This window comes from Eschrichtius robustus, chromosome 6 (genome assembly GCF_028021215.1).
Source record: "Eschrichtius robustus isolate mEscRob2 chromosome 6, mEscRob2.pri, whole genome shotgun sequence".
NCBI lineage: Eukaryota > Metazoa > Chordata > Mammalia > Artiodactyla > Eschrichtiidae > Eschrichtius > Eschrichtius robustus.
The window spans coordinates 146809829-146829116 of NC_090829.1; the positions used below are offsets into that span (position 1 = coordinate 146809829).

The following is a 19288-nucleotide window of genomic DNA, read 5'->3' on the forward strand; positions in this document are numbered from 1 at the left end:
AGAGCTCAGCACACTCGGCGGTCTGGGCCATGAGGGACGGTTTACCCCAGAGCAGGTCTGAGACGAGGCTCAGACCAGCAGCCCATGGCAGACCTGTGCTTCCCTGCTGCCCGAGGCCTCAGCGCTCCAGGCCTGAATTCCTGGTCTGGAGCTCCTGGTCTGAATTCCCTCGGCTAGAGCACACGCACCTAGCGAGGCCGAGGGACTTTGATTGGTGTGGTTGATTGGTTTTTATATCAATTGGTTGTTTTGCTCTTTCCATGTGATTGTCTCAGTATCTCTTAAAAATGGGTAGTTTCAGGTTTTTTTCGTATTTTAAACTAATTTATAGCTAGCTATTACATGGTTGCCTCATTGAGTTTGACAGAGATTTGAAACACTTGGTTTTTTATCGTGAAAGCACTTTTGTGCAGGACCCTGCGTTCTCCAGAGCCGCACGTGTGATGGAGCAGCTGTTAGGACAAGAGAGCAGGACTTTGATAAATGCTTTTCTTGCAGGAATGGAAACTTGAAGACTTGGACCATCACTAAGAATCGTTCAAAACAAAATTAAATGGTGACGAGTGACCATGGCCAGGAAGGCAGTTTTATCTGAGCTTAGTATTCAGTAGGAATTTTTTAAAAGCTTCATTTCTTAGAACGCAAATATAATAATTACAGGAAGTACTAATTTACTTTATAAGGTAACTGAATACACCATTTGAATATTTCAACCCCAGTGGCTGACACACAAGCCACTGTCATCTCAGCAGCTAATTCCTTCCTAAATCAGGCACAGACTTTGAGAAAATACACTTCTTAGAGCTGAGCATTTCTTCACCTAGAGCTAAAATGTGCGTAGTTTTTCCTGCTTTCTGGTTTAACCTACGTAAGAATCAGGGCCCCACCCTCACCAGTCTCCCTCCAGGTTCTTGCCTGCCTCGGCCCTTGTTTTACCAGAATCCTTCTGGAAGCTCATAGCTCTTGGGCATTCGGAGAGGCCAAGGACTGCTGGATGACTGGGCCTGTCACAGCTGCAGGCCTTGGTCATGGCTGGCGGCCAGAATGCTCCAGGACGGCCGCCCATGTGTCCTGCCCGAGGGGTCGGGTGTAGTTTCGGATACAAGGAAGGACCATGGTGGCCACAACTCAGGACGCAGGAGCAGATGCGAAGCCTGGACAGACACAGCATGGCCACCACCGCTCTCTCCCACCTCCGCTCTTTCTGTCCCTGTACTGATTACACCGGGAAGAAACTGGTTTCTTCTGGGAGAAATCAGTCAATGTCAAGCATGCCCTCACGTGTGAATCTTATTTCTACTCTTCAGAGTTTCCAAGTCACTCCCTTACTTAGCATCCCCTCATTAAAGGGGTGCTGGAAGTGAGCAGAATCGAGACCAGAAGCCAGCTGGGCCAGCGGCCTCCCTTGGAGCCTGGGCTGGTGAGGACATGGGGCTTCGAGGGGCCCTCGCCGGAGCTGGGGGCCAGGAGCAGCAGAGCTGTCGGTCCCCGCGACGCTGGGTCTCAGCAGAGGGTGTTGAGTATCTGGGGGTAGATGGGCGCCATGTTAGCCGGGAAGCTCGTTACTTAGAGAGGTAGCAGTGGGGAAACTGGAAGCGAGTGAGTCATAGTAAGTAGAAGAAACCAGTGGGAGCGCACAGCTAGATCCCGTGCGGACGGTGGTCCCTGGGGCTCTGCTCACGGTGGACACAGCCGGGGATGGAGTGCGTTCCCCGCCCACCTCCTCGGTGTCCCCCTCCGGGAGCCCGCAGGGAGGTGCCATTGAGGCTGCTCCTAGCATCTTCTAGTGAGAGCCCTGCACGGCCACCCTGCTGACGCCCGCACCTCTGGCTCTTTGTTCTTCCAAGATCGGAGGATCTTCAATCCTCTCCTTTCGCAGCTCGGAGTGGTGGGGAGGCGCCCCGGCCCCACCTGCCGCAGAGCAGGAAACAGGGGCAGGTTAACTCTTGCCCCCGCCCCTCTCCCCGGGATTGCACACCCTCTCCTCGGAGCTGAGCCCTTCAGTGGCCGGGCCTTCAGCCCGCCCCTCCCAGAATCAGAATCTGCATTTTCACAAGACCCTGGGTAACTTGTTTGCATGGAAAGTCTGAGAAACACCGATAAGGAGGACTGAGAAGGAAGAACACAGATCCAGTTGAAGTCCCAGGGTTAACGGATAGGATGGAGGGAGGGAAGCTTCTAAGAGAAGAGCACAGAGAATTTCTCAGAATCAATAAACAGAAAAATCCTCACATTCAGGAATCCCAACAAATCCCCAACTAGATCAACCAAAATCCATTTTAGACGTGTCCAAGTAAAGCCACATGACACCAAAGACCAAAAGTGTATCTTCCAAGAGGAGAGAGAGAAGGAATATTCTAAAGGAGCAATTGTGGTGGCAAAATAAAAGAAAACAACTGTCAACCTAAAATTCAACCTCCAGAGGATCTCCCAAGTTACAGATGTTTTCAGACAAACAACTGTGACCTTCTAAGGGATGCCCGTCAGTAGAAGGAAAATGATCCCAGAAGGAAGACTATAAATGCAAGAAAGAACGGTGAGCAAAAAAAATTACCATTTCTTTCCTTAACATAAGCACAAGTCATAAAGAAAACATTGATATTTTTGACTACATTAAAATTTAAACATTTGGGTCAATGAAAACAAACTTTGTAAAATCAAAATCAATGCTATCTAATTGCTGGGATTAACATAACAGAACTAAATGGGCACCAATCGCATACGTAAGATTAGGATGTGGCTGAGGGGATTAAAACATCCTGTAGGTCGTTGTATCGTTCAGGAGGAAGGCAAAGATATTGAATTAAGACTAAATGTACGTGTTAAAATTTCAAAGTGGTGACTATCAGAAACATGTTCACTTTCGTAACTTCCATAAAGGTACGGAGGGGAAAGTGGGTGACAGGAAAAGATTAATCAGTACAAAACAAAGGGAATGAAAAAAAAGAAAATAAACCCTTGAAGATCAGGGCAATTAAAATAAGATGACAGAAATTAGTCTACATCTGTGGGTAATTGTGATCAAAGCGGGAGAAACTTTCCAGTTAAAAAACAAAGGCTATCAGAAAGTTTTTTTAAGAAAAGCTAAACAAAGAGACAAGCAAACAAAAACAAAAAAAAATCATTTTTTTTTTCAAGAGACACACCTAAAGAATAAGGACCTAGAATAATTAAAAGAATAGAAAACCTATTCTAGGAAAATACTAACCCAATGACACAATACACCATTATTGTTGTTAGTGGGGAAAAAAAAAACTTTAAAGGAAATTACTTAGTCATTACTTATTGATAAATGCTTCACTAGAAGATAAAACAATTTAAGTTTGCACCTAAAACATAGCCTCAAACATATATAAAGGAAAAAATTAACAAACCATTAAGAGAATTTAACAGATGTTGCAGCGAAACCTTAACAGACCTCTTTCAATGAAGGCCAAGTAGACAAGTACAAAGAGATTCTGACAGTACAACGTGAGCCCGAGTTAACCGACGTGCACCGAACACTCCCCCAGCACAGCTACTGAATTCATGAAAACGTTTGCAAAGCTTGATCACACACTAGACCGTAAAGAAGACTCACCATCTTTCAAAAATTGGAATCAGATAGATGACTCTCTCCCCATAAAGCAAGTAAATTGAAATCAATAATTAAAAGGTGAATTTTTTAAAAAAATCTTGTCGTTATTGAAAGTTAAAGAAGACCAGAAGACCACAGTGAATGGAGAGACACACGATCCTCCTGGAGACGACACCAAAGATCTTCCCAGGTTGAGGTACGGATGCAGTACAATTGCACACAAAATCCCCGCAGGCTGTTTTGAATTTTACGTGAAAGAGCAAAAGCCAAGAATCATCAAGCTAGTTATGCAGACAATATCTGATAGGATAGTCTTTATAACGTAAACAAAAAAAAACACTCCTTATGTACCAAGAACTTCAACACGAGAGAGAAAAATTTAACACTTTTAGAAGAAAACAATATCTTTCAGTTCACAGATCAGGGAAGGATTTCCTAAAACAGAAGCACAAACCATAAAGAAAATAGTGATGAATTCAACTACATTGAAGTTTTTAAATTCTGTTTCTCTCAAGGCTCCATAAGGAGAGTGGGGAAAAGATCTTTTCAGCACATATAACTGAAATAGGATTAGTATCTGAAATACATAAGTTCACGTGAATCAGCGAAAAACAACCCAATAGCAAAATGGGCAAAAGACACAAGCATTTCACAGAAGAGGAAACAGGACTTGCAGACTAAACCACGAGGTGGCGCGTCCCTAGATGTGAGTGCCGGTGCGTGGCATGTCCATCTGGTGCTGACTCGTGGAGCTGTATGCTTGTGAATCCTTCTGACTTCAGTATTTGTCCGTGTTGAGTATTTGTCTATGTTTTATGTTCTGACACAGAGTTAAGTGGAAAAGGCAGTTATGGAGAAATGTCCGTGACGTGACGCCTGCCCGCTGGCTCCGCCCTCCACCCTCCCCTCCAGTCTTCTCTCCCAGTGGTTTGTAGGCACTGGCCAGATTAGAAAGTCTGATTCTCTTGTTTTGTTTTGTTTTGTTTTATGGCAGAAATATCTCAAAAAGTGGGAAGTGCCCTTAGCACTTTGTGCTGCTCCCTCCTTTACAAATGTAGAAATGGAGGCAAAGTTAAGGGCAGAGCCAAGACAGAGAGATGCCAGCTGACACCCATCGCCCACCCACTCGCGGGACGGGTGCTCCTCCAGGCCCCACCGTCCGGTCAGTCCTTCCCAAGATGTCACTTTATATTCGTGGGTGCCTGAGAGGGGATCTATTTGCTGGTGTGGCCACTGTTTCATACAAAGCAGCAAATCCATTGCAGTGGGACAGGTCAGGGCCTGAATCACTGAACTTCTGAGTGCCAGACTTGCCAGGTGTGAGTGGAGCCCACCTCGCGGGTTATCTGGCTGTGCCCGTAACACGTGTGGCCAATGGGCTCATCCGTTTAACCGTGAGCAGGTGATGGAGGGACCAGAGGAGCACCCGCGGGTGCAGGGGCTGTGGGTGGCCAGGTGGGGATGCCCTGCTAGTTTGCGATGTTCATTCACCCCAACTCACGTGGGCAGCACTTCAGCCTGCCCATCCCTCACGTGGCACCGGGCCTCGCAGACGGGGGCACGAGGCCCACGGAGACCAGATGTGCCCATCTCCACAAAGCTGGTCAATGCTGGAGCTGACTCCGACCAGTTCTCCCGCCCCCAGAGCCCCGCTCTCCCCTGCCATCTTGACCAATGCACAGCAGTGCACTCTTGGAGACTCAGGGACAGATAGGAGAGGGCCCTGCCCTCATGGGGACCATGCCAGCCCGGCCATCGGACACATAAGCATGTGACGGGGGTGACATCGCAGACCAGGAGCAGAGAGCAGCCTGGCCAAGGCCCCTTAGGCCCTTCCGGTGCCGCAGGGCCGCCCCTCGGGCTCCTCGCTGGCCCCCGGCCCCCGGGTGAAGGGCTGGAGCCCCCAGGACGCCAGTCCCGCGCCAGGCGGCGCTTCTTGCACCAGTGCGGTGTCTGCACGAAATCCCAGTGACGGTCAGAGCAGGTGGCCTGCCTGCCCTGGGCTGGGCTCTGGACAGCCCACTGGATGTTTGTTGTCTCCAGAGACGGGGTTTCCTCCTCCATCCTAGGAACCTGTGTTACCTCCTTGTGAGGAGACCTTAGACCCGGTTCCAGCGCTCCGTGTGGGTGGGCTCGGGGCGCAGACCCCGCCCGGTGTCCCCGTAACTCGGGGTGACGATGTGCTCAGGGGAGGCGGGGTTGCAGGACCCAGTCGGTGCCCCCCACACACACCCGCATGCCCCGACGCCCATGGGTCCTTGCCACCTTTCTTACGGGCCCCTGGAAAGAGGAGCTAGGGTGCCCGAGCTGCGCAGCGGGGTCTCCCACCCTTCAGCGCCTTCCCTGCAGGTCATCTCACCCGTGGCTTGGCAGGTACAGGTCCCCTCACACCTCTTGTCCCCAAGACTTGGGTTGGTGTCCCCATAGCGGTGTTTCCCGGGTGTGCTCTTCTGACACCTTTCTCAGGGGGCTTCTGTGCACGTCTGCCCAGGCCACGCTTAGCCCAGCGGTGTCAGTCACAGGGCAGACCTGCTGTGCAGCAGGTGTGCTGTCAGCCCCCGGCCCCACCTCACTGGGGACCCTCAGAGCTGAATCTGACCCCAGGTCACCACGTCCCCTCCCCAGAGCTGCCAGGCATGACAGCTGAATCTGGGATGAGGCCGGTTCTCTCCAAGCAGGCCCACCCCCAGCGTGGGGAGAGGCCTGGGGTGGGGGAGGGCTGCTTTTACGGTGGGCTTACCGCTTCCAGGGAGGGAGGGAGGGAAGAGACAGCCCTGCGCTGGCAGATGCTACAGAAGCGGCCAGGAGACACCGAAGTTTGGCTGCAGCGACAGCCCACCCACATCCCAGCGGCTGCACAGTGGAGGTTGTAACGGGAAGGTGTGCCCGGAGGCCACAGGCTGGGCACGACTCGGCCCCTGGACCCCGACCTGTGGATGCAGGAGGAGGCCGGACTGGCCGGCCAGCACGCCACCAGCCCTGTCCCACGGCCGCACCTGCCGGACACGGGACGGGGTGGCGGGCTCTCGGGAGGGGCCCCCCGTGGGGCAGCCGTGATCCCCCACGTACTGGGAAGGGGTGTTCGGCATTTGTTAGGAGAGCGCGCCTGGCCCCTGGGAGGCCAGCAGCATACCCACTCCTCTGTCGCCTGAGGGCTCGCCCGTGAAAGCCAGGGACATGGAGATCCCAGCGCTCGGACCTGCCCCCACCCCCGACACGTTCTGCAGAATGGGACCCACGTGGTGACTGGTCAGACCCTCGTCTCACCTGGGGATGCCCTCGACGCTCCCTGGGTGCCCACACCTGCTAGCCACAGGGGCTCCGTGGAGGCCCCATGCTGGCCTCCGGGCTCTGGAAGCATTCGGGCTGGGCTTCCTTTGTGAAGGTTGGGAGTTGAGTGCACGTCCTGGAATGTCCTGGCCCTCCCTCCGCTCGGCTGAAGATGTGGGCCAGGCCAGTGGGTGAGCCAGGGCTGAGGATGCGCCCGGAAGTCTCCAAGGCCGGGGGGGGTCCCAGCATTCAGACAGCCCCTATTAGGTGGCCAAGGCGCACCACGTTTACCTTTATCTTCTGTTATTTGTAGTGTTTATTTAAGAAATGAAGCTCAGATAAAATAACTAAAGAAACTGCATTTCAAAGCCCCCACCAATGTCTAGTGGCTGGGGGATGGGGGCCAAGGGACAGGTGACAACGGATGGGGCATAGGGGGTGGGGGGAAGGGGTATAGGTGTGGGACCCCCCCGTAGGAGCCCTGCACCCTCTTGGCGGCCCTTGCAGCTCCCTTAGTGGAGCCTTCCAGCACTGCTTCCTGTAATCCTGGAGGCCGCAGGGGGCGGGCGGTGGGCCCCACAGGTGGCCCCTCCAAGTCGCCCCATGGGTAGAGCGAGGGCCTGCGGGGTAGGATGCCGGCCGTGGAGTGGGCCAGGCCCAGGTTTGCAGAAGGAAGCCAACCCACCGACGTGAGTGGGTCCCGCGAGTGACAGCGTGACGTTGAGGCACTTGGGGCCCAGCGGGTCCTGCTCTGTGGCTCTAGACCCTCCCCGTGGAGCCCGGGGGCCCGCCTGGCCAGGGGCCGAGGGGGGGAAGGACTCAATGTGCCTGCCAACCAACCGCGGCCCATTGGTTATCCCAGGCCAAGCCCTTGCGTGCTGCTGCGTCTGCCATGTGTCGCATGGCCCCCTTTCTATCTATCTGTGCAGACTTCCGTTACGCGTTTTTAATTTGGTGTGACTTGTACTCAATGACAATAACCTTCTTAGCTCTCGTGTCCCTCCTACCCCAGCAGTTGACCAAGCTCCACCAGCTGGCCATGCAGCAAACCCCCTTTCCTCCCCTCGGACAGACCAACCCCGCTTTCCCCGGTACGTACCCAGACGCCCTTTCTGACCTCCTCTCTTCTCACCTGGGGCCTTTCTCTTTCCGAGCGGTCTGTGTTCAGGGCAGTGAGCGGACCAAGCGCAGCTCTGGAGTGAGGGCCAGGGACGCGGCGCTGTGCACGCTGCCGCGGGTGGGCGGGGGTATCTCTGTGCGTCTCCGTGACGGGGCAGTCACCCTACAGCTGGCCTTCCTGAAGGAGACACCCCCCCACCGAGGGTCCACCCTGCTCTGTGCTGCCCACCGGCCGTCGGGGGGGCCCTCCTGCAGGAGGTGGTGCACCCGCAGGGCGGCTCGCCCGGGACGGCACCCCCGTAGCTCGGAGCGGCACACCAGTCAGACTTTGAGCTTCCCTAGTTGAAGTGACCTTGCTTCTCTCCTTGAGGGCAAAACATTAAATCTGTTTCTTCTTTGCTCTCCAGGAGAAAAGCTGCCTTTACACTCCTCCGAAGAAGCTCAAAATCTGATGGGCCAGTCGTCAGGTAAAAGAAAACCACGCTAAAGGGAGAGCAAGCAGGCCAGGAAGGGACCTGGCGGGAGGAGGGGGCGAGGGGCCTGCTGGCCAAGCGCCTCGGGGAAGGGACGCCGGCGCCACCCAGGGCCGGGGCCCAAGTGGCTGGCCCCAGGTCTGCACACACGCGGCTCCCAGCTTCCGCCCCGTTCCTGCTGGGAGCGTGGTGGGTCGGCTCTGACTGGGCTCGGGGCACAGCTGCCCTGTCATCCAGAGGCCCCGCCTGTGTGTCACTTATTCTCCCAGTGGCACAGCGTGTGGGGGCCTGGAGTGAAGGGTTGACCACGCTGTGTGCCTCCCAGAAATGTGTTTCATGGGAGATGAGATCACTGTGGGCTGGATTTGCACTAAAACGCTCCCCGGACAGGGCGGGGCAGGGCGTGGATCCGCAGGTCCTGTCACCCAGGCTTGGAGCAGTGGTCGCGGCCCGCTGACAGGCCGTTGGGGAGCAAAGCCACTGGAGGCATGTGGCCCGGACCTGCCAGGTTCCCTGGGAGGGAGGCGCCCCCCATGCTCCCATCCCCACCCACACGGGCCTCGTGAAAGCCTGGGTCAGAGCAGAAGAGCGAGTGCCGGCTGAAGGGGAAATGCGGGAGAGGACTGTTGGCAGGGGTCGTAGCTGTCACCCCCGCTGGCGTGTTCCGGGCCTCAGGGTGCGTCCGCCCCTCACCCATCCCTCAGGACCACGTGGGCCCAGCTGAGGCCACGGGGCTCAGGAGGCGTCTCTCCAGCTGGGACCCCAGCTCTGGTGCTCCACGCTCTCACTGTGGGTTTCTTCTCAGTGCAGCCTTTAATTAAGTTAGTGCAGAACTGAATGAGTGAAAACTAGAGTAGAACATTTATAGAATGTTTCTGATTATGGAACTGGATACCAACCTTTACAAAGTTGTGTGTCTGGTGATAACACATGTTTGGGTGTCTGTACAGTTTATAACGTGATTGCAGATAATTGCCCAGCCATCGTCTCCAGGAGACGACCTGGGGACTCCAAGCGCCGGGCTTACCCGGGAAACACGGCCCCCACCCCACCCCGACACGGCCCTCCCAGCACGGCCTCGGGGACGTGGGACCCGTGTTCACATGCCCCTGTGACGACCTCCCTCTCCAAGGCCCCGTGGACCCAGAGCGCTCACACACCACACTTGCACACGCACGCGCACGCTCCCGCCACGGCCGCGGGTCAGGGAGGCTGGGCGGTGACGAGAGGTGTCTGCTGGTCGTCCTCACCCTGAAGGCCACGCCACGCCGCTTCCCAGGCAGCTGGGGTTTGTGTTGGGGAAGCAGCGTTCACGATTCATGAGAGGGAAGCTCACCGCTGGGTTTGACTTCGGCACCTTTTGAAAGAAAGTCCCCTTGAGGAAAAGTCATAAGCTAGGTGAACGGCTGTGACCCCCAGCTTGTGTCACCCAAACCAGGAGGCACCGCACGGGACTTGGGACCAAGGAAATCTCTTAAGTGACATTTTAAGTGTCACTAAAGATTGAATGTATATAGATGGTTGAACAACTAAGTAACTATTGATAATACCTTTATGAAAAGAGATAAAGAACAGAAACTCCAGGTTTAGCTGCGTAACAGAAAAATGATGGATGGTCTGGGGTGAGTTAGTTCGTTCAGCATAGCTGAGCCCCGTGCGCCGCGGGCCCCAGAACAGGCCCGGTCTCATCAGGTCCCTGTGTCCTCGACACCAATGGCCACGGCACATCTGGTTCCGGGGACACACATGCCGTGGAGGAGGGTGACTGTGGGGCAGGGGGCCGGGCAGTCGCCTTTCTTGGGACCCCTCGGGGCCTTGCGGGGATTAGCCTGAGGGGCAGGGGCCAGGGAGGGAGGAGCGTGGCGTGGGAAGAGGGCTCAGGTTCCGGAATATTCCGAAGGTGCGTGAGCCGGGCCTGCGATAGTGTGCCACGGGGAAGGCGGGTGGAGCTGGGGGCTCCGGGTCTGGGCTGAGCTGCGGGACCCACAACACTGGGACACACGGGTCCGGGGCAGGAAGAGCAGGGTCTCGGCTGTGGGTTTTGAGTTTGAGACGCCTCCTGACGGGATGGAAGCACCTCGTACACAGGAGCGTGTCTGCCCCGGCATTCACCCGCGAGGGCAGACCCTCCCTCCCTTCTGGGCCCCTCACAGCCCCCTGCGTTTTGTGGTCACTGTTTCCAAAGTAAGTGTGGATCTTGTCCTTGAACGCTGAGAGGCTGGCTCTGATTTGGTGGGTGCTGAGCTGACATTTGTGAAGACAGAAGCTGGGCGTGTGATGAGCTGGGCCTGGGTCTCAGCCCAGGACGCCCTGTGGAAAGGCACGGCCTCCCCTGCCTGGCTCTTGGGCCTCCCTGCCCGCCACCGGAAGCGCTGCCCGGGGGCGGGGGCCGCAGAGCGTGGGAGGGAACAGGCGCAGCCGAGGAGGCCTGCTGTCGGGTCTGGGGGAGGGAGGGTGGGCACCCAGGACTGGCGTGACCAGTGCGGCCCGTACCCGGGGCGCCAGGCAGAGCCACCAGGGTGTCTGTGAAGGGTGTCTCGAGAGACTGCACAACACAGCAGACAAGTGACATCATGTCATGCCCAGAACGAAAAAGTGAACCTGCATCCTGCTGGGTTCCTCTTCCTTGTTTGAGAGACGCTGGGGTCAGGAGGGCGGTGGCAGTTTGGGGCTGAGCGCTCACAGGCCCCGGCCCCCGGCTGTGCAGACCCTCCCCTGGGCAGCCCCCGGCCCTGCCTGCCTGCCGGCCCAGCGGGGCCGAGCGCTGGGTGCAGCGGGAGCAGCCTTCTGCCCGCCTAACCGTCTCCCCTCGCTGTGCCCAGGTCTGGACGCCAGCCCCCCAGCCAGCACTCATGAGCTCACCATTCCCAATGATGTGAGTATGCCGGCCTCGCCCATCCTAAGCCCATGTGTGCCCCTCCCCCCCCCCCCGCCCTGGTTAAGCAGCTTAGTGCCCATGGGGGTGGGTGATGTCACCCCCGAGATACCAGCCAAGGAAGGAGCTGGTGGCGCTTCAGGGTTGACTCGGAATTCAGATGCCGGAGCTGCCTGGGGACCCCGGCTGCCCCCATTTTAAGGCCCTGCCTGGTTCAGGGTCAGCCCTGGGAGTAGGTGGCCCAGAAGTGCCCCATGGGCCCTCGGAGGGCCTCACACACTCCCCTCACACACTCAGTTATCTCCCAGCCATCCTCTGGATCCCTGGTTTATCTTAAGAATGTTGACTCCGATCCCCAAACCAAGACAACAGGGCAGGCGTGGGGCACGTGTCCTAGAGAGGCAGCTGCCTGGGTGGGGCATGGTGATGGCTGGGGACACCGCCTCTCCAGCTCCCGTGTCCACTCAAACAGACATCCCTCCAGCCCGAGGGCGTGGTCTAGAGGGGCTAACATGGCCTCGGGCCCACAGAGGACGCTGGGCCAGGTGATGCGGCCGCATAACCGCTGTGTCTTGATTTGTCGGGACTTCTTGCTGTCGAGGCCAAGCAGAGGCCAGGCACCCGCGGCTCCCGTCCTCCAGCAGGAGGGGGGTGGGCGTGCCTCTTCCCTCTGGAGCCTGTGATGTGCTGGGGGTGGGCGGCCCAAAGCAGCGCTTCCTGCAACTTCCCCAGCGGCTCCGCACCGCACACGGGCTGCGGTGGATTCTCCTCTAAGAAGCTCCTCCGTCCTTTCTTCCAGCTAATAGGCTGCATAATTGGACGCCAGGGGACCAAAATCAATGAAATTCGACAGATGTCTGGAGCTCAGATCAAAATCGCCAATGCCACAGAGGGGTCGTCAGAGCGCCAGATCACCATCACGGGGACCCCGGCCAACATCAGCCTTGCCCAGTACCTCATCAACGCCAGGTGAGGCCGGCCAGCCCGCTCAGGCCTGCACAGGGCGGCCTGCACGGCGCTGCCTCCCGGGGCTTCTCTCTCCCAGCTGTGCAGGGGCACGGGGGGTGGAGCGTGACGGAGAGAGTCTCCAGGTGGACGCGGGCCCACACGCTCCTCTGCACTCTCACACCTGACCTTTCACCTCCAGTGGTGCCCGCACGGCCCCAGACAAGTCGCTAGGCGTTGGCGCCTCAGACGGCAAACTGTGGGGAGGCCAGCGTCTCGGGGCGTCTGAAGCCAAGCCTCTGGGCCTCACTCTTCACAGCCACAGGGAGGTGTGAGGGCCAGCCTGCCTCCTGCCTGTCCCTGTGCAGTGGGAGGGTCCGGGCCCTGTGATGCCACCGCCAGCCTCGTAGCCGTGCTGCCAGCTCCGCACACCTGGGAGGTCCCTGGGCTTTGGAGCTGAGGAGGGGCTGCTTCACTGGCCTTTCCTGGGACCTCCGGCCTTCTGCCCACGGGGACAAGCTGGGGGTGGCCTGGCCAGCACCTGCCCTGTGCCCACCCCACGTTCTCTGCTCGGCAGAGGCCTGGGTCTGGGGTCATTGAAGGTCAGCATAAAAGGCTCTGTAGTTTCAGGGAACAGGTCACTGCGTTCCTCTGCTCTCACACATCTGTGGTTGTAAAGATCCCCTCCACCCAGACACTTGGTGGGCGGCTGTCAGGGAACCGTGCAAGGATCTGAAGTCACGCGCTGGGGCAGACGGAGGTCCTGTGGCCCGAGAGCCAGGGCGGAGCTCCTGGGCATAGCGGACCCCACCCTCGGCCTCCCTGCTGAGGGCGACCACACCCAGGAAGCCTCCAGAGCCGCGCGGCACAAGGGCCCTGCGTCCCTCTCCCCGGCAGTGTCACTCCCATGCCCCTCCCGGCAGTGGCCGTAGAAACGGTTGTGGCAGCCTGGGCCTGTCCTGGTGGCTGTCGTCACCCCACCATGTGGTGACAGGTACACGGGCCCCTGTGGCCGGGGAGGAAGGCCCCGTGGCTCTGGTCCCTGGTCCTCAGCTAGTGGCCACTGCGCTGTGAGCCAGGACCGTCCATGGCAATGAAGAGGGAGGGGCAAGGCTCAAAGGACTCCTCCGTCTGTGAGGACGTGGTGACCTGTGCCCTGTGCCCTTGTCTCTTCCAGGCTGACGTCCGAGGTCACCGGGATGGGCGCGCTCTAACCCCGCCGACGTCCCCACCGCTCGCCACCTGTGCAGACCGCCCACCCCCTTGCAGATATAGAGGTTTCTTTACTACAGAAGGTGTCTGTGCCCTAGAGATGCATCCACAGCGCTCTATCTGTGTCTGTGAGCCCCCGGCTCCGCCCCGACACTGCTTCAAGTTCACTGACGCCCGTCTCCTCACGCGTTGGCATGCCGTGTTCATTATTTTAAATGCTTTGGGGCCACTCGCATCTGTGACGTTTTAGAAACGTTGTTCCTTAGTGTCCGTGTAACTGTTTTAAGACTTGGTTTGACGTTTGGACGGCGCTTCCGGCAGCCGTCCCCTCCAAGCCCCAGGAGCTGTGGCCGCAGGGAGCTGCCCCTCCCCGGTCCCTCGGCCTCGGCTCCCGTGGCCACGCGGGTCAGCGCCAGGTAGGGTGCACGTCTCCCTTTGTCCGAGGGCAGGAGAAAGGAAGGCTCGGGGTCCTGACCCAGGGTGCGGGGCGAAGCGGGGGTGCTGGGCCCCGGGCGTCTTCGGGGCTGAGAGTGGGGACCGGCCGGAGGCGCCTCCGCACCGCGTCCCAGCTCAATAAACGTTGTGCGCTGCCCCTCGGTTCTGGCTCCTCTCTGTGCCCCCCGCACTCAGACCCCCCCGATGCTCGTGCGGCCACCTGCCGCCCAAGGAGCAGCTCCTTCTCACCCAAATCGCGCTCGCACCCTCTCCCACCTTTAAACAAGTCATTGTCTGACTTCCACGACTCTTCTGGTTTTACTTTTGCAAAACTGCGTGGGGGCTAGCGATGCCATTCCCAGCCCAGCGTCGGGGAGGAAGGCTGCTGCCCCGCCGCGCCCCGGGCACGGTGGCCCTGCGCTCCCCAGCGGGAGCCCGCACGCACCCTCCTCCCGGCTCAGTTCGCCTGCGCTCACCCCGGGAGCCCGCTGCACCCCTCTCGGCGCTGAAGCCCTGGGGGGCCCAGGCCCGGGGCAGACAGCTCTGCCTGCTCGTGTCAGATGCGGGCTCACGGGCCCCGAGCAGGTGGGCGGCCGGGAGGTGAGGCCAGGACAGCCCCGCAGGGGGCACCACCCTCCCCGCATCACTGGGAGTCCGCGTGGCCGGAGGGCCTGCCCTGGTGCCCGCCCCTTGGCAGGAGGCCCTCCTCGTCTGCCCCGCTCCCCGGGCTCCGGCCAGGCCTCCGGTGCTCGGGCTGCCCAGGCACACTCCCCCGCCCTCCCTGGAGTCCCCTGGTCGAGGTTGGGTGCACAGCATAGCGGCGCCGGCCACACCGCAAGCCCAGGGTTCCGGGCTGCGGTTCACTCACGCACCCACCGGACACGTCGGCCACGTGCCGGCCTCGCTCAGGGCCCGGGAGGTGGCGGGGACGATGTGGACGCGGGCCTCCCTCTGGGCACCTCGGTCAGCTTTGGGGTGGCGGGTGGCCGGTAGGCAGGGTGAGGAAGTGCCTTAGACAGCCAGAGCGGCCGTGGGCAGAGCCAGCCGTGAGGAGGACGTGGGAAGTGCAGCGTTCACCGTGGGGCCCCGGGAGGTGCAGGCTAGGGGGGCTGAGGTGTGGGCCCCGCTGCGCACGCATCTGGAGGGGAAGAGCCGGTGGAGGGGCGGCCGGGGCTGGAGCAGCTGGAGCTGGGGCAGGAGGGCAGAAGGGCAGGAGGGCACAGGAGTGATGGGGGCCAGGGGAGCCCTGGAGGCTGTGGGACTGACAGAGGTGGGGCTCAGCCAGGTGCCTTGGTTCTGGAGGCTTCCGAAGGAAAAACGAGCAGGATTCCCTTTGGATCCGAAGTGTGCTGTGGAAGAAAGAGGGTCCAGGCCACGCGAACGAAAGCTCTCGCTCTGAGCCCGGGAAAGGCGGTTTGCCCTCCATGAACGGGGAGGCTGCGGACGAGGGTTGGGGAGACAGGCGCTCGGTTCTGGACGTGTCAGTGGAGATATGCCAGCCCCACGGTCCAGGCGGGAGAGGCCGGGAAGCAGCAGGCCAGGCGCCATTGGAGGAGCCCCAAGGGCGCCACGCGGGATGCCCCCAGAGTCAGGAAGAGGGGCCTCACTCGTGTCACCCGGCGTGGGGCCCGGCGTGGGGCCCAGAGGAGATGCTCGTGTGCCAGGCACATCACCAGCCCCGGCTTATGCCCGGCACCCAGAGGAGCGGGGCCCCTTCGGAGCTGCCCACCCTTCCGTGTCCACAGATACGACTGCTGTGAGCTGCGTGTACAACTCTCTGTTGGAGGTGAATACCTAGCAGGGAAGTGACTGGGGCACATGACGGGTGTATCTTTAACTCTTAAGAATCTGCTCACCTGGTTTCTACAGTGGCTGTGCCATTTTATGTTCTCTCCACATTGCAGGGAAGTTCCAGTCGCTCCACATCCGCAGCGGCATGTGGGGTGCTCAGTCTTTTTAATATTAGCCATTCAAGTGGGTATGCAGTGGCAACTCACTGTGGTTTTAATTATCATTTCCCTTATAAGATGATGTTGAGCATCTTTTCATGTGCTCATTTGCCCTCTATCCTTCTCTGCTGAGGTGTTTATTCAAACCTTTTGCCCGTTTCTTAATTTGGTTCTCTTATTATTGAGTTTTATTTATTCATTTTTTGAGAGTCCATGGGCATTTTTTTAAACACATCTTTATTGGAGTATAATTGCTTCACAATGCTGTGTTAGTTTCTGTTGTACAACAAAGTGAATCAGCTATACATATACATATATCCCCGTATCCCCTCCCTCTTGAGCCTCCCTCCCACCCTCCCTATCCCACCCTCCCTATCCCACCCCTCTAGGTGGTCACAAAGCACCGAGCCGATCTCCCTGTGCTATACAGCTGCTTCCCACTAGCTAGCTATTTTACATTTGGTAGTGTATGTGTGTCAATGCCACTCTCTCACTTCGTGCCAACTTACCCTTCCCCCTCCCCGTGTCCTCAAGTCCATTCTCTACGTCTGCCTCTTTATTCCTGCCCTGCAACTAGGTTCATCAGTACCATTTTTTTTTTTTAAGATTCCATATATATGTGTTAGCATATGGTATTTGTTTTTCTCTTTCTGACTTACTTTACTCTGCATGACAGACTCTAGGTCCATCCACCTCACTACAAATAACTCAATTTCTTTTCTTTTTATGTCTGAGTAATATTCCATTGTATATATGTGTCACATCTTCTTTATCCATTCGTCTGTCGATGGACAGCTAGGTTGCTTCCATGTCCTGGCTATTGTAAATAGTGCTGCAATGAACATTGTGGTACATGACTCTTTTTGAATTATGGTTTTCTCAGAGTATATGCCCAGTAGTGGGATTGTTAGGTCATATGGTAGCTCTATTTTTAGTTTTTTAAGGAACCTCCATACTGTTCTCCATAGTGGCTGTATCAATTTACATTCCCACCAACAGTGCAAGAGGGTTCCCTTTTCACCACACCCTTTCCAGCATTTATTGTTTCTAAATTTTTTGATAATGGCCATTCTGACCAGTGTAAGGTGAAACCTCATTACCCTCACCAAAGTGGGTATAGAGGGAACATATCTCAACATAATAAAAGCCATATATGACAAACCCACAGCTACCATCATACTCAAATGAAAACATTTCCTCTAAGATCAGGAACATTTCGAGGATGCCCAATCTCACCACTTTTATTCAACATGGTATTGGAAGTCCTAGCCAGAGCAATCAGATGAGAAAAAGAAAGAAAAGGAATCCAAATTGGAAAGGAAGAAGTAAAACTATCACTGCTTGCAGATGACATGATACTATACATAGAAAATCCTAAAGATGCCACCAAAAAACTAGCAGAGCTCATCAATAAATTCAGTGATGTTGCAGAATACAAAATTAATATACAGAAATTTGTTGCATTTCTATATTCTAACAACAAACTATCAGAAAAAGAAATTAAGGAAACGATCCTATTTACAATTACATCAAAAAGAATAAAATACCTACGAATAAATCTAACTAAGGATGTAACAACACCTCTACTTGGAAAACTAGAAGACACTAATAAAAGAATTTCAGAAGACAGCACAAACAGATGGAAAGGTACACTGTGCTCATGGATTGGAAGAATTAACATTATTAAAATGTCCATTCTACCCAAAGATATCTACAGATTCAGTGCAATCCCTATCAAAATACCAATGACATTTTTCACAGAACTAGAACAAATAATCCTGAAATCTCTATGGAAACATGAAAGACCCCAAATAGCCAAAACAATCTTGAGAAAGAAGAACAAAGCTGGAGGTATCACATGCCCTGATTTCAAACTATACTACAAAGCTACAGTAATCAAAACAGTATGGCACTGGCACAAAAAGAGATATAGATCAATGGAACAGAGTACAGAGCCCAGAAATAAACCCTGTATGGGCAATCAATCTTTGACAAAGGAGGCAAGAATATACAATGGAGAAAAGATAACCTCTTCAATAAATGGTCTTGGGAAAACTGGACAGCTATTCAATACATGCAAAAGAATCAAGTTGGAGCACTTTCTTACACCATATACAAAAATAAACTCAAAATGGACTAAAGACTTAAGACTTAAAAACATAAAAATTCTAAAAGAAAACATAGGCAGTATGCGCCTTGATATCGGTCTTAGTAATTTTTTTTGGATATGTCTCCTCAGGCAAGAGAAATAAAAGCAAAAAGAGACAGATTGGGGCCACTTCAAACTAAAAAGCTTGTGCACAACAAAGAAAACTATCAACAAAAGGAAAAGACTGCCTACTGATGGGGAGAAATATTTGCAAACAAAATATCCAATAAGGGGTTAATATCCAAAATATACAAAGAACTTATACAACTCAGTAGCAAAAAAACAAACAACCCAATTGAAAATCGGGCAAGGGATCTGAATAGACACTTTCCCAAAGAAGACATGTAGATGGTCAAGAGACACATGAAAAGATGCTCAACATCACTAATCATCAGAGAAATGCAAATCAAAACCAGAATGAGATTTTTTTAAAAAAGCCACAATGAGATATCACCTCACACCTGTCAGAATGGCTATTATCAAAAATACAACAACTATCAAGTGTGGGTGAGAATGTGAAGAAAAGGGAACCCTCCTACACTGTTGGTAGGGATGTAAATTGGTGCAGCCACTATGGAAAGCAGTATGGAGATTCCTTTAAAAATTAAATATGATCCATATGATCCAGGAATTCAACTCCTGGGTATTTATCTAAAGAAAAAGAACACTAATTAGAAAAGATATATGCACCCCAATGTTTATTGCAGCATTATTTACAATAGTCAAGTTATGGAAGAAACCCAAGTGGTCATCAATAGATGAATGGATAAATAAGATGTGGTGTGTGGGTGAGGGTGTGTGTGTGTATGTGTATATATATAATGGAATATTACTCAGCCATAAAAAAGAATGAAATCTTGCCATTTGCCAAAAGGATATTTTGCTAAGTGAAGTAAGTCAGACAGAGAAAGACAAATACTGTATAATTTTGCTTATATGTGGAATCTATAAAACAAAACAAATGAACAAACATAACAAAACAGAAACAGAGTTATAGACACAGAGAACAAACAGGTGGTTGCCAGAGGGGAGGGAGGTGGGCAGAGGAGAGAAATAGTGAGGGAGATTAAGAGGTACAAACTTCCAGTTGCAAAACAAATGAGTCACAGGTATGAAATGTGCAGTGTGGGGAATATAGTCAATTCCTACAGAATACCTTTATGTGGTGACAGATCAGAATTAGACTTATTATGGTGATCATTTTGAAATGTATAGAAATCTTGAATCACTATGCTGTGTAACAGGAACTAACATAGTGTTTTAGGTCAACTATACCTCAAAAAC

At 54.7% G+C, this 19288-nt stretch overlaps 1 protein-coding gene across 2 annotated transcripts in view; it reads left to right on the top strand.

Annotated features, from left to right (window-relative positions):
* The window catches only part of PCBP3 (poly(rC) binding protein 3), a 53858-nt gene extending 39856 nt beyond the window's left edge, over positions 1-14002 (top strand). Inside the window, exons 10-14 of one of the 2 annotated variants that reach the window (XM_068545809.1) lie at positions 7860-7938; positions 8374-8433; positions 11262-11314; positions 12114-12283; positions 13437-14002. In XM_068545809.1, the coding sequence (XP_068401910.1) occupies positions 7860-7938; positions 8374-8433; positions 11262-11314; positions 12114-12283; positions 13437-13473 (399 nt within the window). In that variant the 3' untranslated portion in view covers positions 13474-14002. The remainder of the gene's footprint in view (positions 1-7859; positions 7939-8373; positions 8434-11261; positions 11315-12113; positions 12284-13436) is intronic. The other variant, XM_068545810.1, reaches the window with a different exon arrangement.
* The last annotated feature ends 5286 nt before the right edge of the window (positions 14003-19288 follow it).